We start from the raw sequence: 27,572 nt of genomic DNA, 5'->3' as shown, positions 1-27,572 counted from the left end.
TGGCGTTGTATTTCCGTTATGGTTTCTCATCTTCCCTCAAAGTATAGAGTCAGATGTTTTGCAAACTATTTTGGTAATCCTGGTGAGGATTGGTTCCCATACGGCTTTTTCCATGTTACGCAATTCTGAACATTTCAGATTGAACAGAAATTCCAGGGATCAGTGTCATTTAAGGATGTGACTGTGGGCTTCACCCAGGAAGAGTGGCAGCACCTGGATTCAGCTCAGAGGTCTCTGTATAGAGACGTGATGCTGGAGAACTACAGTAACCTTGTCTCACTGGGTAAGGTCTGATTTTTTGTAATTCTAAATAGCATGTTCTCCTTCTTTTATCTCTGAAGCATATAGACACTGTAGAGTTGAATGATTTTTTAATATTGGAACTGAGGAATCAGTGTTGATTGATCTCTTTTGGGTACCAGGAAGATATTTATGTTTACCTCTCCAGTGAAATGTTCAATAGCATCTTCATCGAGCAGCTCCGGAAGCTTGCTGCTCTTTCAGAGACCCTGCAGTCCAGGCCTTCTGGTCTGAATCCTGAACTGTTTTGCTTTGTCAGGGTATTGTGTTACCAAACCAGAAGTGATCTTCAGGCTAGAGCGAGGAGAGGAGCCATGGATACTGGAGGAAGAATTCCCAAGCCAGAGCTTCCCAGGTGAGTTAATGGACACTGCACAGATGAACATCAGGGCATTTAGTGTTTTCCCATGATTAACCCAGAGGTTGACAATTTCAAGAATATCTCATTAGATGTCTTAATCCTGGGAACTGACTGGGAATACTGGTTTTTTAACCAAATCTCTAGAAACCACTCTTAAAAAAACATTCTTTTTGATTCACTTTTTGAGTATTTACCATTCTTACATCTTTCAAAAGACCAGTCTTTGCCTACCTTATTTTTGCTGTTGTTTTTTTTATTCCTTTGTTTCTCAAAGCAGTTTCAGTTGCCTGCCTAACTGTCATCAGGCATTCTTTCATGTGCTCATTTTTTGACTCAAATAATTTTTGAGTAATTGCTATTATCTATGTGTCAATGAGCTTATACAAATAGCAGTAGCAGCCAACAAATACATGAAAAGATGGTCAGCATTACTAAACATCAGGGAAAGGCAAATCGGAACCACACATCACACCATTTAGAATGGCTAGAACCAAGAAGAGAAGAGATAACAAGTTCTGGGAATGATGCAGAGAGAAAGGAACGCTTGTGCACTGCTGACTGTGATGTAAATTGGTTCAGCTACAATAGAAAACAGTATAGAGATTCCTCAGAAAGTAAAATATAGAACTATCTTGTATGATCCAGTAGTTCGGCTTGGGAAGACACCCAGAGGAAATGAAAACAGGCTGTCAAAAAGAGAATGTGCATGCTGGTGTTCATCACAGTATGATTCACAATAGCCAGATAAGGAAATGACCTTAGGTTCCTGTCAGTGGATGAATAACTAAATAAGATAGGTATGTGTGAGTAATAGAATACTATTCAGCCATGAGAAAGGACATTCTGCCACTTGCAAAACGGGTGAACCTTGAGTGCTTTATGTCAAGTGAGATAAGTCTGACAGAGAAAGGCAAGTACTGCATGTTGTCACTTGTGTATGGAATCTAGAAAAACTGAATTTGTTATAAACATGAGTAATGTGGTGGTTACCCAGAGGAGAGGGAGAGAAAAAAGAGATGTTGTTTAAATGTATAAAAGTGTAACGAGTAGTAAATAAGCCCTAGAGGAGTGCCTGGGTGGCTCAGTCATTAAGCATCTGCCTTTGGCTGGGGTCATGATCCCAGGGTCCTGGGATTGAGCCCTGTATTGGGCTCTCTGCTCAGTGGGAAGCCTGCTTCTCCCTCTTCTACTTCCCCTGCTTGTGTTCCCTCTACTGCTGTGTCTCTGTCAAGTGAATGAATACCATTTTAAATAAATAAATAAATAAATAAATAAGCCCTAGAGATGTTATATATCATATAATGAATATAATATTTTGTTACAATAATTAAACTTACTGAGACACTAGAACTTAATTATTCTAATTACTAATAAGAAATGGTAATTATGTAATATAACAGGGTTGCTAATTATTGGTACAGTGGCAATTACACAGCATAAAAATGTATCAAATTAACAGATTGTACACTGAAAATTTATGCAGTTATATGTCAAATATAAATTTAAAAGGTGGCACTAAAATCATATACTCATGTGTATTAAAGCCCTGTAGTGGTAAAAATTATCCTAGAATTTCTTAGAGAATTTTAGAATCTTAGAATTTCTTCTTAGAAAGAGTTTTAGGGAAAACCTTAAGGAGATCACCATCAAAGCAGAATTTGAGGGGCGCCTGGGTGGCTCAGTGGGTTAAAGCCTCTGCCTTCGGCTCAGGTCATGATCTCAGGGTCCTGGGATCGAGCCCCGCATCGGGTTCTCTGCTCAGCAGGGAGCCTGCTTCCTCCTCTCATTCCGCCTGCCTCTCTGCCTACTTGTGATCTCTCTCTCTCTTTCTCTGTCAAATAAATAAATAAAATCTTTTTTTGAGGATCCTGCCTCTTCACAGAAGGGGTAATAGCAGCTACTAAGCCAATGAGGAGGAATGTGTTTGGTATTTCTTGGGAAATAGCAAAAATAGTCACAATGGCCAAGGGGAATGTTTGATGGGAAGTGGCGCAGGAAATGTTGTCAGGCAGCTGTGGTCCAAAAGATGAATATCATAAGTCTTACTAAAGTTTTTAATTTTATTCTTACTAGTGTATTTTGGGAAACAAACAATGTCTGATTTATGTTTATAAGATCTTTCTCACCTCTGTAGAGAAAACATTGGAAAGAATGTAAGCTCTTAAGAGAGTTCACTAGAGGACCCTTTTAAGTTTTCCTGAAGGGTGATTATGGTCATTTAGTCAAAATTAGAGAGGAATGGAGATAATGAGAAGAGGCTGGATTTTCTCTGTATTTGGAATAACTGAAGAACTAACATTTGTATTGGGGCTCCTGGGTGGCTCTGTTGGTTAAGTGTTTGCCTTTGGCTCAAGTCATGATCCCAGGGTCCTGGGATCAAGCCCTGCTTTGGGCTCCGTGTTAAGAGGGGAGCTTCTTACCCTTCTTCTCCCTCTGCCCCTCTCCCCACTGCTTATGTTCTCTCTGTCTCTGTCTCAAATAAATTTAAAAAATCTTTAAAAAGAAAAAAAAAGAACTAAAAAGGGAAGAGATGATGGCACTTGAAGTATTTAAAGGAATAATGATGAAAACTTTCCAAATTTGGCAAAAAAGATATTCATACCATTGGCATGTCATGATTAAATTTCTGAAACCAAAAGAGAAAAAATTATGAGCGAAGAGAGAAACCACTCATTTCCTTTGGAAATTATAGTGAATTTGTCATCTGAAACCATGGAGGCTAGAAGGCAATAATACATTTTTTTCCCAAGTACTGAAAGAAAAGAACTTTCAAACAAAACAGAACTGTGGCTTGTGAAAATACATTCATGAAGGAAGGATAACTGAAGGTATCCTACAAAGGAAAAAAAAGAGAAAATGTTGTTAGCAAACTTACCTCTTAAAAATGGCTAGAGGAAGTTCTTTAAATAAAAAAGAAAAACACAAGAAAACTTGGAACTTCAAAAAAGAAAGAACATTGGAAGTGGCAAAAAATAAGGGTAACTATAATGGAGTTTCCATCTAAGGAGTTTCTGAAATCATATTTGATTGTTGAAGCAAAATTTAGAATACTATGATTTGATGCTCTGCATGTGGAGGATGTGATATATTTTCAAAATAGAATACAGGAATTTAATTGGAATTAAAGTGTTATATTTCCTTGAAGTGGTAAAATGTTGTTCCAGGAAGACTGTAATAAATTATATATGTACATTTTACCTAGAAATGGACTTGGAATACTTAGAACAACCACTAAAAAAACTACACAAGGTGGTAAACTTAGAAATACCGTAAGTAAATGAAGACAGAATCTTTAAGAAGATGTTCAAGTACCCAGTAAGAAAGTCAATTAGGAACAGATGAATGAGAAACTGAGAAAACAATAGAAAAATAAAACAGCAGACTTAAACGTTGACATAGCAATGTCTACTGTAAATGTAAATGTAAAAAGCAATACTGTAAATTGGTGTCCAAACACACCAATTCAGGGCACCTGAGTGGCTCAGTTGGTTAAGCGACTGCCTTTGGCTCAGGTCGTGATCCCGGAGTACTGGGATGGAGTCCCACATCGGGTTCCCCGCTCCATGGGGAGTCTGCTTCTCCCTCTGACCTTCTCCTCTCAAATAAATAAATAAAAGTCTTTAAAAAAAATTTAAAAACACACTAATTCAGGTACAGACTGGCAGACTGGATAAAACAAAAAACAAAAGGCAGAAATACGTTATCTACAAAGAAATTCATTTCAAATACAACATAGTGAGGTTGATGGGAAATAGAAAAAGATACACTGGGGAACCTGGGTGGCTCAGTCATTAAGCGGCTGCCTTCAGCTCAGGTCATAATCCCAGGATCCTGGGATGCAGCCCTGCATCAGGCACCTTGTTTGGCAGGAAGCCTGCTTCTCCCTCTCTCACTCCCACTGCTTGTGTTCCCTCTTTTTGTGTCTTTCCTTGTCAAATTAATAAATAAAATCTTTTTAAAAAAATGAGAAAGAAAAAGATACACTCTGCAAACATTAATGAAAACAAAGACAAGACTGACTCCATTAATATCAGATAAAGTAGTCTTGAGAGCAAAGGAAATTATTGGAGAAAAAGCAATATTCCAACAAAAAAGACCGTGATCCAAAATGTGACCCCACCAAACAACAGAAAGAACCTCACAGTACACAAATCAAAACTGATTGAGCTGAAAGGAGAAATAAATAAATTTCAAATTATATTTGGGGAATTCAGCACCTTACTCTCAGCATTTGGTAGAACTTTCAGACAGCAGATATAAATTAATGGCAGATGTAGAAGAACTGAATGGTATCATCAACCAGTGGGATTGAATGAACCTAATAGTACCTAAAAGCAGCAGGATATGCATTCTTCTCAAGTGCCTGTGGAGCATCAGTAAGATACAATATATCCTAGGCCATAAACAAACCTTAGTAAATTTAGCAGAACCAAAATTGTGCTATGTTCTCTTAGCACAAGGAAATCAAACTGCGAATCAGTAATAGAAAGGCAGTAGAGGGCACCTGGGTGGCTCAGTAGGTTAAAGCCTCTGCCTTCGGCTCGGGGTGTGATCCCAGGGTCCTGGGATTGAGCCTGGATTCAGGCTCTCTGTTCAGCGGGGAGCCTGCTTCCCTTCCTCTCTCTCTCTGCCTACTTGTGATCTCTATCTGTCAAATAAATAAATAAAATCTTTTTTAAAAAGGCAATAGAAAAATACCTAAACACTTCAGGATTAAACAAGACACATGTAAGTAAAGCATGAATGAAAGACAGCCCAGAGGAAAATTTTAAAATAACATACAGAAATGTCAGGTATCAGTCTCACTGGAGTTCCCTATATGTGATGAGTTGTATTTCTCTTGATACTTAAGTTTTCTTTTTGTGATTCTTCTAATATTTTTACTATGATGCATCTTGGCGTGGATCTCTGTTTATCTCACATGGAGTTTATCTTCTTGAATTGACATATTATTCTCTTAAATTTGCAGGATTTTGCCCTCATTTTGTTGAATGGTTTTTCTCCTCTCACTCTTCCTTCTGTTCTTTTGATATTCCCTTTATGAATATGTTGGTGCAGCTAGCACTGTCTTTCATTTGTTTGAGGCTTTCTTCAGTTTTATTCATTATTTCTTTTGTGTAAATGATATCTATTGATGTATCTTCAAGTTTACTAATTCGTCTTCTGGAAGCTTGAATCAACGAGCCTGTCTAACGAATTTACAGTGCAGATATTATACTTTTCAAATTGAGAATTTTTGTTTCATTCTTTTCAGTTTGTTGATGTTCTCTATGTGATGAGGGTGCCATCATTACCTTCCTATACTTCCTTGAACATGGTTGCCTTTTGGGTGTGTTTGTAAAAGCTGCTTTGAGAAGTGCTAAGTCCGATATCTGGATTCTTTCAAGGGCAGTTTGTTGCGAAATTTTCCTTTTTGTCTTGTGAATCATAAGACAAATCTTTTTTCTTTCTTTCTTTCTTTTTTTTTTTTTTTGGACAAAAGGGATATTTTAGACATTTTGTACCTAGCCTTATACTGATTCCTTCTTTCTCTGAAAGGGCCTGTTGTTATTTTTCCTTGCTTATTTATTTGTTTAATGACTGGATTGGATTATTTGAAGTCCTTTCCTTCCACAGTGTACATCTCTAATGACTTTTGTCAGAGGGCTCTACCTTGGGGGTGCCCAGTGTTACTAGGAGGACAGATAAATTTTTCAAAGTGTTAGAAAGGAAAACCTGATGGAACTTGAATGAGAAAAAGTTGCACAGATGTTTCAGCATCTCTCTCCTGATAAATAGAAGAGCACTGAGTAAACAAATTAACTTAACTGACATTTATATAATATACCCCACCCCCACACACAAATAAACCAGTGGAATACACATTCTTTTCAGGAACACATGAACGTAAACCAAGGTAAATCGCATTCTAAGATCTAAAACAAATCTCAATTAATTTAAAAGGAGTCAAGTCATATAAAATATTTTTTCTTACCAGAGTAGAATTAAATCTAGCCGAATTAAAAATCAGTAACAGAAAGAGCTGTAAAATTCCTAAGTAGTTAGAAACTTAATGGCACACTTTTGCATAACTTGATGGTTCAGAGAAGAATTTGAAGGGTAAATTAGAAACTATTTTGAGCTGAATGTTCATGAAAACAGAATTTGTGGGAAATCAACATATAGGAAATTTTTATATTAGAAATGAAGTATTTATATAGTATTTCATTGATTTCATTATTTTCCATATGATCTTTATTCCTTACTTCTCTTACTGCTTTTGGGTTTATTTCTTACTTCTCTTATTGCTTTTGGGTTTAATTTTCTCTCTTCTAGGGTTTTTCCTCTATAGAGACTATAATCCTACATATATGCGTATAATTTTATTTTAAATTTTTTATTTATTTTGCAGACTACCTTTGTTAGCCGGGGCCTTCTTTGTGATCCATTTCTTCTTTCTTTAGTTGTATTGTCATTTTTTCTGCTCTGTCATCATGCCTTTTTCAATGCTATTTATTAAAATTCCAGTGAAGTCTCTTTTCTCTTTGGGCTCTCTGTCAGTCTGCCTGGACTACTACAACAAAACACCACAGACTGTGTGACTTAAATAACAGAAATTTGTTTTCTCACACTTCTGGAGTCTGTAAAGCCAAAGTGAAGGTGCCAGCAGGGTTGGTTTCTGGTGAGCCCTATCTTTTCAGCTTGCAGACAGCACCTTCTTGCTGTAGCCTCACGTTGCTTTTTTTTGTGCACATGGTGGGAGCAAGAAAGTTGGTGTCTCTTCAATTCTAATAAGGATGCTGTTTCTATCAGATTAGCCCTACACCCTGATGACCTAATTCAACCTTAATTGCCTCCTTAAAGGCACTGTCTCCAGATACAGTCACATTGGGAATTAGGGCTGCAGCATATGAATTTGGAAGAGGGACAGTTCAGTTCATATCTGGCTTCTTGTAATTTAAGTCTATTCCAAGGTCACATTGTCCTTTTTACAGTATTATTCCTCACCTAGATCACTAAGCGTTGTGTCCTTAGTTCCCATATACTCTTGGAGTTCCCAGTGGTCTGAATAGCCATGTATCAGAACTGAGATGTCATCTCAGTATTGCTCCACTCATAGTGACACTTCTCGTTTCTGGGAATGATTCTATTTACATTTAATCATCTCTGAATTCCCTGTCTCTTCTTTATGTGTGGTTGTTACAGTATGTAGCTGACTCTTTCAATGGATGTGGGCTTATTATCAGTTTCTTCTGTATTTAAATGTTTCTTTCCTTAGTGGTGATTTGAATTTCGTAACTTTGTATCTCCTAGTTATGCCAAAGTCGTGGGTTGTTGTAGGTAATTTTATTTGCTCTCCTTATATTGATCCATACATTTTTTTAGAGGGGAGATGGAGACATTCAGATTTTAACCAGTGCTGTTATTTTTTAGACATCGGAATGCAGATGCACACGTTGTAATAGCCAGTTTCTGCTCCCTTTTTGCACTGTGCCAGGTTTTGTTTCTTGTTTTCATTTCTGTTTTTTCATATCAAACTCAAGAATAGAAAAAAAAATATGTGCTTAAAATTATTTTCTTCTCTGGAGACTAAAAAAGAAATCCAAGTCAGCTATAATATAGGGCATTTGTATATATATTGCATTCCATAAAAAATGTGTTAATATTTCTATGTAAGGTTAATTTTTCTTATTTTTAGAAATCTGGAAAACTGATCACAAGAAAGAAAGAAGCCACAAAAACCAGCCTAAACATGTGTGGGAAGTTGCATTCATCAATAATAAAACACTAACTAAAGAACAAGGTAATGTAGTAGAAAAACCACTTAACTTGGACACAAAGTCTTTTCCTTCCAGAAGAACTCTCTGTCAATGGAACTCATGTGGAGTGAATTTCAGCTGTATTTCAGAATTGTTTATCGATAAGAAAAACTATTTAGGAAAAAAGACTGATGAATTTAATGCTTGTGGAAAATTGCTACTCAGTATTAAACATGAGAAAACTCATACTAGAGAGAAAAGTGAATTTTTTAAAAATGGGAAAACGTTGAGTCATGATGAGGACCCTATTCATCCTGAGAAGATTCAAATGTTAGAGCAAAATTTTGATTATAATATTTATCAAGAAACCTTCCTTGAAAAGGCAATATTTAGTACATACAAGAGAGAGATTGCAGAAGGTAATGATTGTGAATGTAATGAATATGGGAGAACCTTCTTTGATAACGCCTTCTTATTCCATCGGATAAATTCCTCAGAGGAAAATCACTGTGGATTTAGTGGTTGTGGAAAATCCTTATGTGTAAAGTCTACCCTTTTGAAACATCATGGGGCACAAATGAAACACTATGAGTGTAATCAAAGTGGGAATAATTTCAGGAGGAATTTATGCCTTTCACAACTTCAGAAACCTCATAAAGGAGAAAAACACTTTGAATGTAATGAATGTGGGAAAGCGTTTTGGGAGAAATCCCACCTCACCCGACATCAGAGGATACACACGGGAGAGAAACGCTTTCAGTGTAATGAATGTGGAAAAACTTTTTGGGAGAAGTCAAACCTCACTAAACATCAGAGGTCACACACAGGAGAGAAACCCTATGTGTGCAGTGAATGTGGGAAAGCCTTCAGCCACAAGTCAGCCCTCACGTTACACCAGAGAACACATACAGGTGAGAAACCCTATCAGTGTAATGCATGTGGGAAAACTTTTTATCAGAAGTCAGACCTCACTAAACACCAGAGAACACACACAGGGCTGAAACCCTATGAGTGCTATGAATGTGGGAAATCCTTCTGTATGAATTCACACCTTACAGTGCATCAGAGAACTCATACAGGTGAAAAACCCTTTGAATGTCCTGACTGTGGGAAATCTTTCTGTCAGAAGTCACATCTTACGCAACATCAGAGAACTCACATAGGGGATAAACCCTACGAATGTAATGCATGTGGGAAAACATTCTACCACAAGTCAGTTCTCACCCGGCATCAGATAATTCATACAGGGTTGAAACCTTATGAATGTTTTGAATGTGGGAAAACCTTCTGCTTGAAGTCTGATCTCACAGTACATCAGAGAACTCACACAGGGGAGAAGCCTTTTGCATGTCCTGAATGTGGGAAATTCTTCAGCCATAAGTCTACTCTCTCTCAACATTATAGGACACATACAGGGGAGAAACCCTTTGAATGTCACGAGTGTGGGAAAATCTTCTATAATAAATCATACCTAACTAAACATAATAGAACACACACAGGGGAGAAACCCTATGAATGTAACGAATGTGGGAAAACCTTCTGTCAGAAGTCTCAGCTCACGCAGCACCAGAGAATTCACATAGGTGAGAAACCTTATGAGTGTAATGAATGTGGAAAGGCTTTCTGTCATAAGTCTGCCTTAATTGTCCACCAGAGAACTCATACAGAAGAAAAGCCCTATAAATGTAATGAATGTGGGAAATCTTTTTGTGTGAAGTCAGGACTTATTTTACATCACAGAAAACACACAGGGGAGAAACCCTATGAATGTAATGAATGTGGGAAATCCTTCAGTCACAAATCATCCCTCACAGTACATCACAGGGCTCACACAGGAGAGAAATCTTGTCAGTGTAATGAATGTGGGAAAATTTTTTACCGCAAGTCAGACCTTGCTAAACATCAGAGATCACACACAGGGGAGAAGCCCTATGAATGTAACACATGTGGAAAAACCTTCTCTCAGAAGTCAAACCTCATTGTACATCAGAGAACACACACAGGAGAAAAATCTTAAAATTGAAGTGGATGTTAGGAGTGTCAAGCTGCACTTCAGCAGCCATTATACAAGAATTCACACTGGCAGAAGCCCCGTTGACATTCTGAATGTTCGGGAACCTTCTCCACACAAACTGGCCTTATTTTACTCCAAAGTAGACTGCAACAAATGCAGGACAGTCTTGTTAAGTAACATTCCATTGAATGTCACCAAGCAGATACTGGTATAAAACATTACAGATTTTTTTATTTTGTAAAAGTATCTTTGTTTGCTTTTTTAGCAAAAATACAAACTAGGTTATGTCAGAATTTATATTAAAGAGAAACCTTTCAATTTGAGGTATATAGCTTGAAGATTATTTTTAGAAGTAATACAGCATTAGAAGTTGAATTTTGGGTTTTGATGCTGTATTTATCTTTGGGAAACATAAGAAATTGTAATTTATAGAAGTATATTGTGCCATGTAAAGCTTTAAAAACAAACAAAAAAAAGTAAAATGAAAAAATAGACTTACAAGAAGTTGCAGTCTTACATAGAATTCTCATGTGCCCTCCAGCAAGCTTCCTCTGTTGCTGTCTTCCACAGCCACGGTATATTGTCAAGCACAGGGAGTTGATGGTACCACAGTACTAAGTCACATAAAGTCCTTATCCCCATTTCAGTTTTTACATGCAGTTTCTGTGTACGTGTAGTTCTGTGAAATTTTATCACTTAATAGTTTGAGTAACCATCAACATAGCTTACAAAATCGAAAAGGAATCTGGAGTTTCTGTTGCATTAGAATTACAAGAGAATCACGATTACAAGGGAATCATACTGCAGCCCTCATTCTGACAATCATGTGAATATGAAGCTTTTTAAAAGCAGAAATAAACTGAGTAATTAGGGCCACAGCCTTTAATCCTTATGTGAAGTGTCCCTCAAGTGTGCAGGATTTGCGTATCCACATACAGTACTTTATATAAACTATATGTGCTTCATATGCATCATGCAACTTTATCTAGTTGTGCACACAGAACAGACACTCCTAATTTGGCAGTTGTTACCATATCAGGCACATCGCCCATGTGTGTAAGGGCTGAGCAGTTTGTAAAAGGAGGCCCGCAGAGCTCATATGTAACCATTTAGAATGTATAAATCAAAATAGCAAATTGGCAAATGGAATGTATTCAGTGCAGAGGGATATCTGGTCCCTAGTCTCATTTTCCCCATTCACCCATGGTTCATGTAAAACCAGGAGGTGCCTCAAATGTACATATGTGAGTCCTCTAGTCCACAGCCCAAATTTTATACAAACCCTCTGCAAGTAGCTGCCCTCCAAGGCAGAGGCCGGTGTAGCCAGAGACAGATCTGAGCCCTTGGAGATTTTTGGCTCTGTGAGAAGGTGGGTTGAGACTGGAGCGGGTGGGGTTGGAGTGGGGCATTTATTGACCAACAGGGTATAAAGGTGGTATAATAAATTACACCATCAGTGAGATTACACAAACCAGATTACAGAAACAAATGACTTAACTTGCACAAAGAGTCTAAGCTTACATCTTAGGAAACTAGGAAAAGGAGCTGATTAAATCCAGCATAAACAAAACAAAAGAAATAATACTTCAAGCAGAAATCAGTAGAACCAAAAGTTAGTTATTTGAAACGGTCAATGAAACTGATAAACATCTTTGCTAAATTACCTAAGAAAAAGAGAAGATACAAGGTGCTGACAAGAGAATGAGGGAAAGCCATAACAACTGATTCCATGGATATTAAAAGGATAATACTATGGACTGCTCTCTGTCCACAAATTTCACAATCTAGATGAAATGAAATAGACTAGTTCCTTGAAAGACACAATCTGCCAAAACTCACAGATCTAACTAGGCATATAGCTGTTAAAGAAATTGAGTTAATACTTGATCTTCCAAATCAGAGAGTGTCAGGCCCAAATTGTGTTCGTTAGTGAATTCTACCAAACACTTCAGGAAGAAGTGATACCATTTCTCTACAATCTCTTCCAAAAAGTAAAAGCAGAAGTACTTCTTAACTCATTCTGTGAGGCCAGGATTGCTGTAGTAGCAAAACGAGGCGGACATTACAAGAAAAGGAAACTGCAGATAGAACTCTGTGTCTTGGAACATAGATGCAGAAATCCTCAACAAGTCATTAGCAATTTGAATCCAAAAGTATATATTTTCACACCATGACCGAGTGGGGTTTATTCCAGGTATGCAGTCCTGGTTCAGCATTTGATAGTCACTTCATGTAGCCCATCACATCAACAGGCAAAAGAAGAAATTACCATATGATCATACCAATAGGTACAGAAAAGCATTTCACAAAATTTTAACCCACATTCACAATAAGAAATCTCAGCATACTAGGAATACAGGGAATTTTTTTAACTCGGTAAAACACGTCTGCAACAGCACTATAGCTAACATTGTACTTAATGGTGAGAATAGATGCTTTCCCGGTAAGATAAGGAGGAAGGGGACCCCTTTGACCTCTCTTTTTCAGCCTCCTTCTGGAAGTCTTTGCTAACACAGTATGACAAAGAAAATAAACTTGGATTTGGAAGGAAGAGATAATAAAACTGTCTATATTCACACATGACATGATTCTGTAGATAGAAAATTCCAAGGAGTCAGCAATAGAATACCTTGACACTGGTAAGCAATTATAACAAGGTTACAAGGTACAGTGATTGAGTGAGTGGTAAAAAGAAATGAGCTCTCAGGAACAGAAGACATGGAGGAAACTTACTTACATGTTGCTAAATGAAAAAAGCCAATCTGAAAAGGCTTTACACTTTGGTTTCCATCTATAGTGCATTCTGATAACAGAAGAAGCATATGGAGACAGTAAAAAGATGAGAGATAGCCAGGGGTTCGGGGCAAGGCAGGGAAGGTTGAATAGGTGGATTGTAGAGGATTTTTAAGACAGTGAAACAATTCTGTAGGATATTATAATAGTAGATACATGTCATTTATTTGTCAATGCCCATGAAGTATAAAACACAAAGGGTAAACTGTGGACTTCAGTTAGTAATAATGTATCAATATTGGCTCATCAGTTGTAACAAATGTACCACACTAATGCAAAATTGGAATAAGGGGACTATAGCAGTGGGTAGAAGTGAAGGAGGTATATAGGAACTCTGTACTTTCTGCTCAATTTTTTTGTAACTCTAAAACTACTCTAAAAAATAAAGTGTATTAAACAAGCCTGCCTGTATTTAGCAGTTTAGATGAATCTGTGAAGCTGCTTTCTTCTATACTTAAAAAATTAAGAACTCACATTATTCAGGGCAGGAGCCTTCCCTCTTTACTCTGCTACTCCTTCCCTTGCTGCCAGTGTGCACACATCTGATGCCCGATGGTGTTGAGGTGCACATTTATGGTATCCTGTGGCTCAGTTGGTGATAAGAAAAGAGACCCCTTCCAAATCACCAGAGAAAGTAACTCAAATGCTCTTCTGATGCAAAACCTTTAGCCAGTGAACCTAAGGTCTGCTCAGCACTGCTGTTTTATCACTACTCCAAGGGTCTAGCCTTGGAATTATGGAGCTTAATGGCTTTGACCCGGGCTATAGACAAATGACCTTACCGTTTGTGAACCCTGACCCCCGGGAGATTGACTGGCATTCCCTGGAGGAAGCAACAACTGCCAAAGAGGCCAACTGCTAGGCTGTGGTGCTTTGCTTTCTGACCACCCAGGTCCGTGCTACAGGTGACGAAAATAGAAACCTGTGACTTTACATGGCTAGAAATCCAAAATACTCTGAGGGAATTTGTACAGAGAGAAAAGAGAGAGAGAAGATGATGGGCATGGTAGAAAAAAAGAGACAACCATAGAGAAGATGATCCGTCAACCACCGAGTAATGGGCCAAGCACACTCCTGCTGCTCCAGTCTTCTCTCTGTGCCTGTGTTGGAAAGAAATTCTCCTCCTCTGTTTAGAGGGGAAAACACCCACTCTGTGCCTCAGCAAAGGGGATTATTTGAATGCAACTTAAGCCCAGGATCTTTTATCTGTAAGAAGCAACTATTACCATGGAGCAGGCCCATGGCTTGAAGATCCTGACTGGAGGATCTCTGGGGAAGGAAATTTGTAAATTTGATCAGAGTGAAGAAAAAAACCCTGAGGTCTGTCTAGTGATAACAAAAAGGAAAGACGCAGCAAGAAAGAATGAGGGGGCGCCTGGGTCGCTCAGTGGGTTAAATCCTCTGCTTCAGACTCAGGTCATGATCCCAGGATCCTGGGATCGAGCCCCACTTCAGGCTCCCTGCTCAGCAGGGGGCCTGCTTCCCCTGCCCCCCTCCGCCTGCCTCTCTGTCTACTTGTGATCTCTCTCTGTCAAATAAATAAATCTTAAAAAAAAAAAAAAGAAAGAAAAGAAAAGAAAGAATGAGGAAGGGGGAGGGACTTGGATACAGGAAGAGGAGACCACAAAATGATGGAAATGAAGGTCCACAGATTGACCCAACTGGGGGAACATACTAAATAATTTATACAACAAAGACAAAAGTACCTCTACTATTTAGTTTCTGAATTGACTTAAATATCTGCCGAAATGCACCATTGGCAAATTTCCATGGCCTTAAAACAGGGCTCAGATTACGGCTATATCTGGGCATTCCACTCAATTTAATCATGTTATTCCTTAAAATCTTGGAGGAGTTACTGAATATAAAATAGGAGTTCCATAGACTACATATTGGTGTTTTCCTTAAAATTCACGTGTTGAAATCTAAACCCCAGTGTGATGGTATCTGGATAAGGTTTGGTTATGAGGATGGAGCCCTCATGAATGGGAGTAGTACCCTAATAAGATTCCAGAGAACTCCTCGGCTTTTTGCCTGCGTGAGGACAACCCAGAAAGACAGCTGTTCATGAACCAGGAAGCAGGCCCTCACCAGACCCTGATACTGCAGGGCGCCTTGGTCTTGGACTTGCCAGCCTGCGGAGCTGTGAGAAATAAATTTCTGTTGTTTATAAGCCACCTGGTCTCTGATACTTTGTTTTAACAACCTGAACAATCTGAGACATTCAGGATAAATAGGTTCATTTTACCTTAACCAACAGAACTGTAGCCAAAGTTCTCCATGGTATAGCACCCTTTGACTTAAAGCACCATCCCACAGTAGGTTCTGATCCAATGAATATAAACTTTGGGCACTTAAACAGTCAGTTGACAAAATGGGACCCCTCATGTACCATACACCTTTAGTTGAAACCATTGTAAAGTCCTGTTCAGAGAAGTGATTATCACTACTGCTTCTCCATTTAATAGGCCAGTATAGTCTCTTCTTAAACCTGGAAATGCTGATGGCACGTCACAGTGGATTACCGTAACCTCGGTGCTATGGTCCATCTGTTCAGGACCCAACACCACTTTACTGAAATTACTCCTTCAATCCCAATAGCCACCACTACATATTTTGTTCTTACAGATTTGGCTACTATATTCTGTTCAGTGTTCTCTTCAACAGCCTCTGCCACAATTTGCCTTCACCTCCGAAGGGGCACAGTACACCTTTCCCAGGCTACCAGTGGTATATCTCAGCACCTCTGCCTCTGCACATAGTCTTTGCAGGCAGTATCTTAACTGCATCCACATTTCTTCAGGAGCACAGGTATGACATTATACTGAGGACATCCTCTTCTGAGGAGCTATTTCACACATTCATTGGCGACATACAGATACAAAAGAATCACAAAAGTGGATAATTCATTTTCCCATACATATTTGCAAAGATCTGGCTCAGTACTGGTAAACCAAGGGCTGCTCCGTCCCTGGCATTGTCAAGAAATAGCTATTGACGATTCTCTCTGTTGTGTATTCTTAGCACACAGAATGCTAATGCAAATACATAATTTAGTCCTTTTTGGGTTCTGCAAGCAACTTGTTCTCCACTTACAAGGTTCACTTAATTCACTAATGCTGTTACTTTCAAATTGACTCAACTTGTATAGGACCTTTTCCAAAAATAAACTCTAGAATCAATCCAGATTGAAATCGACAGGCACTCCTGTCATTGCCCTTCCTTCCCTCTAGAGACCTTAGCAATTTCCTCTCATGCCTCCTGGAGTTTGTAGACCATCCATCATCGCCATTAATTGCCTGAGAGCTTCCGGCATGAGAAACTACCTTCTTTGGCCCTGCCGTATACACCACTGGAGCATCAGTTGTTGGTCATATACTGGCCACTCGGTACATAGAGCCTGAGCTTTTTCATTCTCAGTCAGCTGGTCATAAACTTCTCATGAGACTATAGCTTGAACTGAAGACAGTAAGAGGGTAGAATATAGGCATTATTAGAGGTCATGGGCATACCTGAGTTTTCAGAATCTGCTGGAGACTAATCTTGTATATGCTGTTTCATGAAATGATGGAAGGGCTGCTTCAGTACTCAGTTGTATGGCTTGGTGGATCATACAACACCTAGTTCTTGATGGGCAGTTCAGGATACATGGTAACTTGGTAGCCTGGGGTTAAGTGTTCAGTCTTAACACTGTGGCCCATCAGGCATGCGAAAAGCTGTTTCGCAAAAGAATAGTTGTTTACAGAGGATGCATGGCTTTGCTTAAAGAATCCTAAGGGTATGCGCTGTGATTCACATATAGTTGTCTGCCAAAAACTCTAAGCAGGACCCTCCACTACCAATACTTCAAGCGATGTTAGATCTGCTGGTTAATACAGCCCAAATGGGACAGCAGTGTGCTTGGCAGCTCGGATCTGTTGCAGAACAGTCTCCTGTTCTGGACACTACTCAAAATTGGTAGCTTCTCTGTTCATTTAGTAAATGGCTTGGAGTAGCAGGCCCAAATGTGGTGTATACTGTCTTCAAAATCCAAGGTGGCCGGATAATGGTTGTACCTCTTTCCTGTTGGTAGGAGGAGCAACTCATTCTTTACCTTAGAAGGAATACCTTGGCATGCCCTACAACACTGGACCCTTAGAAATTTTACCATGTTGGCATTCTCCTGCCTTTCTATGGGATTAGATCCCACCCTGAAGCAGACAAGTGTCTTACCAATGTGTCTTGAGTATTTGCTACTTCCCTAGCACAGTAGGTTCAACCAGCATTATATCACCGGTTTAATGAATCAGCAAGACATCAGGTGGAAGAAAAAGACAATCCGGCTGTCTGTAGACTAGACTGTGATATTGGGTGGAAGAGTTGATAAGCCCATGAGGTAGGACAGTGAAGGTGTATTGCTGGCCTTGCCAGCAGAAAGCAAACAGTTTATGATGGTATTTACTAATAACTATAGAGGGGGAATAAAGCATTTGCTGCTAAATAGCTTCACACCGGGTGACAAGGGAAGTGTTGATTTGTTGTTTTATCTTGTCTCCATAGTTTTTCCTTTTCTGTAAACTGCTCCCTTTCCTACTGTAACTTTTTACAGAGGCATTATTTAGCATATGAAATGTCTTGCTTATATTCTTTATATTCCCTCACTAGAATGTAAATACCATCAAAACTGGGAGTTTTCTCTATTTTAGTTAGTACTATAAATACAGTGCCTAGGTTATGGCGCATTGTAAATATTCAATGGATAAATATCAAATGAATATTTGTGTTTATATTGGATCATGAATTGAAGTGTATTTCTTACTCTATATTGAGGTTAAAAATATTTGCAAACTTTAGCAGGTTTTTACAAAGTTAAACATAGTCTGGTATAATCCAAGCACTGCACTCCTAGGTAATTACTCAACTTATTTGAAAACTTAACATTTACACAAAAGCCTGCATATGAATACTGTCACAGCCGGCGAGACAAGAGGGAACAGGGTTGAAGGATAGGAGAATGAAGGAAGGGAATGTGGGGAACAGGAGGGACACAGGTGAACGCATCAAGCAAGTGCCAAAGTTTATTTTGCAGAGTTCCGATTACTGTGTGGTATACACAGTAAGAGAATCACCTTCTGTACATCTAGTTTCTATTTTGGCCTGAGAGTAGCTGGCCATGCAGAGATATCAGACAGCTTTGACCTTCGTGGTTTGGACACTTAGGCCATAACTCAATATTCTCAAAACACAGGAGCCTTATTAGCTTAGTCTTGAGACAGAAGCTGCAATGAAAACAAGCCAAACCTTACAATGTTCTCATAACAATCACCAGGGAGACACCTGTGAAGGTCCTCGGTTGAAGAGGTTCCCAAGAACTGTTGCTCTATTGGGTTAACCCCTTCTAGGCACGAGGATCCCAGCCGAATACTTATACCAACTTTATTCATAATGTCCCAAATTGGAAGCAACCAAGATATCCTTCAGTAGATGAGAGGATAAACAAACTGACATATACATACAGTGAAATACTATTCAGTGATTTAAAAAATGGTTTGTTAAGCCACTAAAAGTCATGGAGCAATTTTAAATGCATATTAGTTAAGGAAGCCAGTCTGAAAGAGCTACTTGATGTATGATTGATTTTTATTTTTATTTTTTAAAGATTATATTTATTTATTTGACAGAGAGAGAGAGAAAGAGAGAGAGATCAGAGGCAGAGAGGCGGGGGGTGGGGTGGGGAGCAGGCCCCCTACTGAGAAGAGAGCCTGATGTGGGGCTCAATCCCAGCACCCGAGACCATGACCTGAGCCAAAGGCAGAGGCTTAACCCACCCAGGCATTTTTATATGACATTGGAAGAACCAGATTTATAGAGACTAACATTTAGAAGGCTTCAAGGGGAGGTTGAGAGGGCTGAACAGATGATTCACAGGGAAGTTTTTCAGTGGTGAAGCTATTATTCTGTAGGATACCATTATGGTGGATGCATGACTTTATGCATTTGTTCAGACCTGTGGTCTTTACAGTATAAATAAGGAAACTTAATGTAGGCAGATTTAAAAAGTCATTGAGGGGTTCCAAGGATACCAGGAAGGATTGTAAACTAATTATGGAACCACCTCATTGAAGGAGGTGGAGGGTGACGTGTGCTGATTTAAGTAACTATGGAAATGCGTGGAGACTATAAGCCTCAAGACAAAGAACTGCACATAACTATTCTACCCTAGTTGATAAAGTTGTTTTCCATGGGGTACAGGTTAATAATTCTGGTACTGCTATACATTTACACTGGGATGAAACAATTAAGTAAATGTGTAGCAGATGGGAAGAGGTAGGTTTATCACTGTTGCTTTGGGATGTCACAGATGGGCAAGAAAAGGATGCTAGAGTGATCCATGTGGTAGCGGGTGAGAGTTGGAAAAATCAATGTGAACTCATATTTAACTGAATGTAGATACATATGCTTGCATATATGTTTTTATGTTTATATACACAGTGCATTATTAACTGCATTATACACAAAATATATCTTTTTCTCTGTCAGTTAAGGATATAGATGCACCAATGTTCTAGAAGCAGTATGTACATGCAGTGCCCAGATCTTAGTTTCTAATACCGTATTCTGTATTTAATCTCCAAATAAGAACGATAACAAAGTCATACTTCCTCCATCTAACATTATACAACTATCCAGGGTACAGCTGGAAAAAAGTCTTACACTCCTTCTGTTAAATTCATTACTGAGAACTTTGTTTTTGGATTGCTCAATGCTAACATATGCAAATTCATTTGATATTAATATATTGATCATGTACCCTACAAACTTCTGTGATCATTTATTCTGAAGTTTTTGTCAGGTTCATAATAATTTTCTAAATAATAAGGTCACATCATCTGCAGACAGAGATAGTTTTACCACTTTATTTCCACTGTGGATCACTTTTCTTCTATTTTATTGCCTAATTGCCCTGTCTAGGCCCTTAGTACAATATCATAGTACAGTATTAACTTTGAGTGGTAAGAGTGGTGTGAGGACAAATAAAAATTAAAAGGACGAGGTTTAATATTCCTCTAAAAACAAAAGACATCTCTCTCTGTATTTTCTTTTTCTGCCCCTTTGAGAATGAACATAAATCTTCTTAAATTCCTCTTGGCAGTTTTACAATCTAATATAGCTTTCTCAAGGACCTCAGAACGATCTCTTTGAACATCTAAGATCAGGTCTGATAGTGTGCAGTTTCGCTGAGGGCTCTCTTCTTGGCTTGCAGACAGCTGCCATCTTTCTGTGTCCTCTCTGGCTCTCTTGGGTGTTGGCACCTGGAGAGAAAGAGAAAAAGCTCACTGTCGGGCTCTCCTTATAAGGTCACTAATCTTATTGGATCAAGACTCTACCCTTATGACCTCATTTAACTTTACTACTTTCTTCAAATATAGCCACATGATGAGTTAGGTCTTCAGTATACACATTTCATGGGATACAAATATTCAGGCCATAACAGCCCTCCTACTATCCAATATTTTTTTAAATTACTAGTTCTGTCCAATCAGCAGCTAATAGTTTGCTCTTGTAGACTTGGCTCGCATGTCCTATTCAGTGCTTATTTTAATAGCCTTTCAGTTCCAGTTTACCTTCAGTTCCCAAGGGACACAACACAACTTTTTCAGACCACTCACAGCATACTTCAGTGGTTCTGCCGTTCTGCTCAATCTTGGCAGACAAATTATTAACTGCATCACTCTTTGTCCAGGTGCCTGACATTGCAGCACAGGTATGACATGATATTGGTTACATCTTCCTATGAGGAGATTCTTTTGACACACTCATTAAAGACATAGAAATCCAATATCTTTTAGTCTTTTGGGGGTTCTAGTGATAACAATCCTCATCTATAAATTTTGCTTACTGTCACTGCCGTTGCTTCTTACAAATCAACTCACTTCAATTGGGGCTCTCTCTTTTGCTCACGGATGCTCAAAATACAATATAAATTTAAAAATATAAATAAAATTCCTACATCTCAGGTATCTGCATGGTGCAGTCTTTTTTTGTTTTTTTAGATTTTATTTATTTATTTGACAGACAGAGATCACAAGTAGGCAGAGAGGCAGGCAGAGAGAGAGGGTGAAGCAGGCTTCCTGCAGAGCAGAGAGCCTGACGTGGGGCTCGATCCCACGACCCTGGGATCATGACCCGAGCTGAAGGCAGAGGCCCCAGCCCACTGAGCCACCCAGGCGCCCCGATCTGCATGGTGCAGTCTTAAACAGACCTTTGGTTTGGACTCATGTCTTGATCTCAGAGTCATAAGATCGAGTCCCACATTGGGTTCCTTGCTCAGCATGGTGTCTGCCTAAGACTCTCTCCCTCTCCTTTTGCTCCCCCCAATAAATAAATATTTTTTAAAAATCACATGTCTCTATATATACTAACGCTATATAGAGACATGTGATTTTTAAAATGATACAAGGATTTGCCAGGACATTCCTCTTTCCCTTCAAAGTACAAGACAGTACTAGTTGTATCCAAAGCACATATTTTATCTTTCAAAATACACAATTCTGGGAGAGACATAATTGTATTCTCAAACAATTCCTCTTCAAGTTCTGGTCCAGCAAGTGGACCCCTAAATGGACTTCTAACAAGCTCCATAAGGAGCAATTGGGATGGAAAACTAGTGGGGTATATAATTGAAGGAAAACCTGAGGCAATGGTGTTGTGAGTTGGAGTTTGCTGCAATTGAATATATCAGCAAAGTAAGCATGTAAGGTGGGGTACAGGCAATTGGAGACCAAATGACAAGTCTGGCAATTTCTGATTCCCACTGTGTGGGTAGCTTTCTTGGGTAAATCAGTTTAACCAGAACCCTTCATCGTCTGTAACTGATCACTCTGGATATCTGATTGGTTTTTCATCCTCCAGGTGATGTTTGGTCACCTTGGCCTGTCTTTAACAAGATTCTTGTTAGGTTGATTTAGCCTAAGTCCTCCTTAACCCTGATGTTTCCTCTTAGTAATTTTCCATCCACTGACCCCATCCCTGCTCTTCGACTATAAGTTCCTACTGCCCATGCTGCATTTAGAATTTAGCCTGGTTGTGTATTGAGATCTCTTTTTCCCTACTGCAACAGCCCTGAATAAAATCTGTTTGCTTATTTGTTTGTTTTTGGCTTCACTGTCCAGCTCTGTTTCTTCCTTGACAAAACAATTATTTAGCCATATTTCCATGAGTAAGTGCTTTTCTGTTCTAGATAATCCCACTTCTGATGTCAATTGATTTGGAGATCCCAAGACCATCCTTGGGTTCAGTGATTTCCTAGGAAGTTTTATAGGACTCAGCATACAGTCATACTCATAGCTAAAATTTTTCCAGAAAAATTAGCAAGGGGAATGGCTCATGGCCAATGTCCAGAGGAAACTCGACATAAGCTTTCAAAGGTTCTCTTCCAGTGAAGTCACATAGGATGTGCTTAATAACTCCAGCAATGAACTATGATAGCACATGTGGAATGTTTTTACCATGTAAGGTCATTAGAATCTCTGTGCTCACAGTTTTTATGGGGGCTGGTTATGTATGTCCCTCTGCCTGACACATACTAAAATTCCAGATTCTCAGAAGGAAAGTAGGTGTTCAGCATAAACCATTACAGAGAAATTTAGGCGCACGGTAAGCCACTTTTTTTTTTTTTTAAAGATTTTATTTGTTTATTTGACAAGGTAGAGAGAGGGAAAGCACAAGGAGGGACAACAGCAGGCAGAGGGAGAGGGAGAAACAGGCCCCCAGCTGATCAGGGAGCCTGATGTGGGACTCGATCCCAGGACCCTGAGATCATGACCTGAGCTGAAGGCAGTCACCTAACCAGTTGCACCACCCAGGCGCCCACATGTAAGCCACTTTTATCAGGTAGACTTGTAGGAACACTTGAGGAGTCCAAGTTCTCAAGCCTTTTTAAAACCCAAGTTCCCGGGGCACCTGGGTGGCTCAGTGGGTTAAGCTGCTGCCTTCAGCTCAGGTCATGATCTCAGGGTCCTGGGATCGAGTCCTGCATCGGGCTCTCTGCTCAGCAGAGAGCCTGCTTCTCTCTCTCTGCCTGCCTTGCCTCTCTGCCTACTTGTGGTCTCTGTCAAATAAATAAATAAAACCCTAAAAAAAACCCCCAAGTTCCCAGGTACTAACCATGGGTAAGCCTTACAAGCAGGTCTTCTAAGGACAGCTGTCTCCATCCACTTAAATGATAATATGACTTCAATACATTTTTAGTTTGCAAGTTTGCAATGCTTTCAATGATTCAACGTTTTTGTGGTTAGTTATGAGTTCTGATGTAATGCAGTTATGAGATTATCGTTTCAATTTTTGCAGTACTTAGTATTATCTGTTTTATCTGCATATATTTGAATCCTAAAATGCCAAAATGCAAGTGTAAATCATGTGATGGATTTTCTAAAAGGTGGACATTGATTAAGCAAGAAAAAAAATTTTTTTTGAAGGTTTCTGTCCAGGATGCAAAGATAGCAGTCAGGTATAAACCGGCATATACTAATATTTTAACAGAAGAGTTGTATTATTTCCTCAACTAGTTCTATAGAAAGTGACAAAATAAATTTACTATTATGAGGAATTCAGATTGAGATACAGTAATTTCAACAGAAGTTGTAAGCACCCAGTATGCTGTACATCATCAACAGTCTCTCAGCTCAGATAGACTGTTTGAATGTACTGCTGACAGAAGTGTTTTCTGATTCTGAAGTTGCAATCAGAATTTCAGGTGCCAGGATGAAATTAACAACAAAAATAATAGCTCTGCTTATGATTACAGAGATTATCAAGGATCCAATGGTGCCACCTTTTTACAGCATCACATGGATTCAAGTAATTACAATGTAGAAAATAAATATTTTACCTTTGCTTCTGTGCTGCTTTTGGTGGAGCTATAATAATTCCTATATATACCTATACTAATACAGATTTTGGAGGATATTTGCATAAAGGTGCAGACATGTTTATTCCAAGTTGAAACAAAGCACGAATGATTCTATGGAAGATGTGGGCTGTTGGCTGTCATATGCCTCTATGCATGATACCTGCTGTTCAAATAGCTTTTGATATTCTCTCTATACACATTGAAGTAATTGAATTTATGCTGTGTTTGAGTTGAGTGACTAAGAGATTTATGTGATTTTTGTTGGCATTCAGTATTCTTCACTTCTCTTGCATTCAGGAACCCACTGGCTCTCTTTAACAAACACTGTTAAGAGAGTTCTGTTTATTTAAAGCACTGAAATCATATTTCAATTCTTAAGAAAATGTCCCAATATTCTTGTTGACTATTTTTTCTTGTTGTCTTTTTAAATAATCCATTGAGTGAAACTAATTTGCTTATCTCTTGTTTATAGTTTTCAGTATCTTCTTAGCAACAGGATTATGGAAACTGAAAGAAAAGCAAAAAGTATTATTAAATATTCCAGTTTTCAGTGGAACCTGAAAGCATCAAAGGAAGAATTGATGAAATCTTTGTGTCAAGCTTCTTCTTAAAAAGGAAAATAATGCTTATGAATAGGAAAATAAATTGACTTGTGGATAATCATCACTGTACTTGCCATGACTGTCTTATGAAATGAGTTTCATCTATTGAAGAATTTGATTTTTTTTTACATAAATGTTCCTAAGTGCTTTTCCAGCATGGGAACAAGTGAATTATCATGTGTAGTTTTAAAGAGGAAGGGAAAAGTTGGCAAAGATAAAAAAAAAAAGAAAGTTCTCTTTTGTCAGTGGACAACATTTTTAAAAGTCATTAATCAAGAGAGCCAATGTAATTTTGAAGAATGGGAAAGGCAAATTATGCCATGAAGACGGTATTATGTATTTCTGCAATCAGATTTTGAAGAGCAATTCCCAGTGTTAACTTCATGCCACACATAATGCTAAATCGGGTGTGTTTCCTCATCAGTGAATGTCCAGAAGGACAAAACGAAATGCGAGAGACATGGATACTGTTTAAGATACGTTACAATGTAAACGGAACACAGACTGTCTCTGGAAGAAATTCTGCAAGTGTATTCTGCAAAACAAGGAACTGCCAGCAGAGCCCATCTGTCAGGGGAAAAAAACTAATGAAATAGGTATGTATTTAGATACTTAAATAATTTCGGGTAAACAACGAATAAAAATAGGGGCGCTTGGGTGGCTCAGTGGGTTGAAGCCTCTGCCTTCTGCTGGGGTCATGGTCCCAGGGTCCTGGGATTGGCCCCGCATCAGGTTCTCTGCTCAGCAGGGAGCCGGCTTCCCCTCCTCTCTCTCTGCCTGCCTCTCTACCTACCTGTGATCTGTCAAATAAATAAAATCTTAAAAAATAAATAAATAAACAATCTGAGGGTTTTGAAGGGGTGGGGGCTGGGAGGTCAGGGTACCAGGTGGTGGGTATTATAGAGGGCACGGATTGCATGGAGCACTGGGTGTGGTGCAAAAATAATGAATACTGTTATGCTGAAATAAATAAAAAGTAAATTAAAAATAAACAAATAAATAAAAAAATAAAACTGTATTACCAGTAGGTCCCCTGCTTATACCTTATTTGCTAAATCAAGCAGTTCTACCGAACATCCCCCAAGTCTGAAGGCCCTATTCCAGCGAGGTGGCACAGGTATTTGGGAAACTTGGAGGGTGCCCTGTGGCTGGACGCGGGAGTCGCTCCTTGTCTTCTGCGCATGTGCGCTGCGCCCCTCCCGTCTAGTTCGCGTAGGCGGCCGCGGCCTCGCGAGAAGACCGTCCCTGATGCTTCCGCAGCTGAGAGCGGGGGCTCAGGTGGGGAGTGCGCAGCCAGTGAGCCCCGGGGGCTTGGGCGTGGGTGACCCTTTAAACGGGAGATTCCCCGTGGAGGGGCGGGTGACAGAGGAAGAGGCTTCGGTGCCTGAGCTCAGGGTGAGTCCTGCTCCGTCTTCATGCATCGAATGCGAACCAGGACGTCCCAGCGCTTGTTACCGAGTGAAGCTTGGTGTTTTCATCTCCGACGTGAGGGCTCGGTAGAGGCCTTGGTAAGACCGGCGGAAACCGGCCTCGGGGCCCTCGTCGCCGGGCGCTTCTCTTTTGGGGGGAACGTTGTTCTTCTCCACTCACGGTTCCTCTTCGTCTTCCAGTTCACCTGTGGTCACTGTAGCGTCCCCATGGCAACCGCGTGCCGGGCGGGGAGGTGATTAGAGCGAGCCCCTTGTGGCGTAGAAGGACCTGCCTCATCCTCTGCCCGCAGCAAACCTGGGCGTGAGGCCGACCCAACAGCAAACAGCTGCAGGAGCCCTGACCTTGTTTCCCGAGAACCTGTGAGCCTGGCACCTGAGTGGAGGCATCCGGCCCCGATCACCCGCTGCACCCTTCCCCGTTCCCTCAGTAGCAGCACTTGGCATTTACAGAAGGTCCCGCTTGTGACTGAGGGAGTCGGGAAGGTCCAAGAGCTTTAGATCTTGGATGGGGATTCCAACTGGCTATGCCCGGTTTTCCTGGAACAAGGCAGCTCTTGTGAGGGAGAAGGAGGGTTCCAGGAGCAGGGACCCCACCTAAGACGCCAGTCATTTGGTCCCCAGATCTAGAGTGAAGGGGAAGGGGCAAAGACTTGCTCAGCTCGAAGCAGTTTGGGTCCTGCTGCCAGAACCACATTCATAGCCAGATTCTGGCAAACTGGGTGATGGTGGACGTATTTGGCCAGCTTTCAGGAGGGATGTCAGCTATGGCTGGGAGAGGAGGGTAGGGTAACAGGAACCGAAGGTACTGCTTGTTGGAGAGCTGTGGGGCATCATGTGGAAGGAAGGGCTTAGCAGCCACAGAGGAGCAAACTACCGCCTCCATCCCTTCCTCTTTCCTCCACTCCCAGATTCTCAGCAGCCGGCTCACTACAGCACAGCCAGCGCCATCCCTCTGTCCTGATCTGATAGAATCCGAGATGGAACTGCAGGAAAGGTCTTTAAGACTTACCTGTTTGTGCTCTGCTTGAAGATGGGACTGGGATAGGGTGGGAAGGAAATGGGTCTTCTTTCACTTACCTGCTCCTACTCACGCATTTTGTTGTGGGAGAAATAAGAGTAGACATTGAATCGCTTGATGGCCCAGGCAGCTGTTTTCTGCTTTGACAACAGATAAGTCAGAAGCAGTTTGTTGTTTTTAATGAAAAGATATGTTTGAGAACATGAGACTGAGTTAAAGCAAACTCTTTTCCCCCCGCTTTGGAAAAAGACCAGCCCTTAAAACCCCATCCCTTTTTTCAGAAACTAGTAGGATTCTCTGGTTTATAATGACCATTATAACTTGAAATATTTTCGCTCAGCATCCGTTTTAATGAAAGCATTATGTTCCATTCCTTGGCTTGTCCTAATTTGTTTATTTAGTGTACCATGTTGTTTACATTTTT

At 39.8% G+C, this 27,572-nt stretch overlaps 1 protein-coding gene across 4 annotated transcripts in view; it reads left to right on the top strand.

Moving 5' to 3' along the window:
• LOC122900638 (zinc finger protein 33B-like) overlaps positions 1-27,572 on the top strand; it is a 67,029-nt gene that overhangs the window by 13,023 nt on the left and 26,434 nt on the right. The window contains exons 3-5 of one of the 4 annotated variants that reach the window (XM_044239430.1): positions 139-283; positions 560-655; positions 8,340-10,381. In XM_044239430.1, coding sequence (XP_044095365.1) covers positions 139-283; positions 560-655; positions 8,340-10,381 — 2,283 coding nt within the window. Of the gene's footprint in view, positions 1-138; positions 284-559; positions 656-8,339; positions 10,481-25,924; positions 25,979-26,131; positions 26,209-27,572 lie in introns of those variants that run through there. The other 3 variants (XM_044239426.1, XM_044239428.1, XM_044239427.1) reach the window with 3 other exon arrangements.

Source organism: Neovison vison, chromosome 2, assembly GCF_020171115.1.
Source record: "Neovison vison isolate M4711 chromosome 2, ASM_NN_V1, whole genome shotgun sequence".
In the NCBI taxonomy this organism is placed as follows: Eukaryota; Metazoa; Chordata; class Mammalia; order Carnivora; family Mustelidae; genus Neogale; species Neogale vison.
Note: the sequence above shows the minus strand (reverse complement) of the source record. Positions and strands in the feature narration are given on the sequence as shown.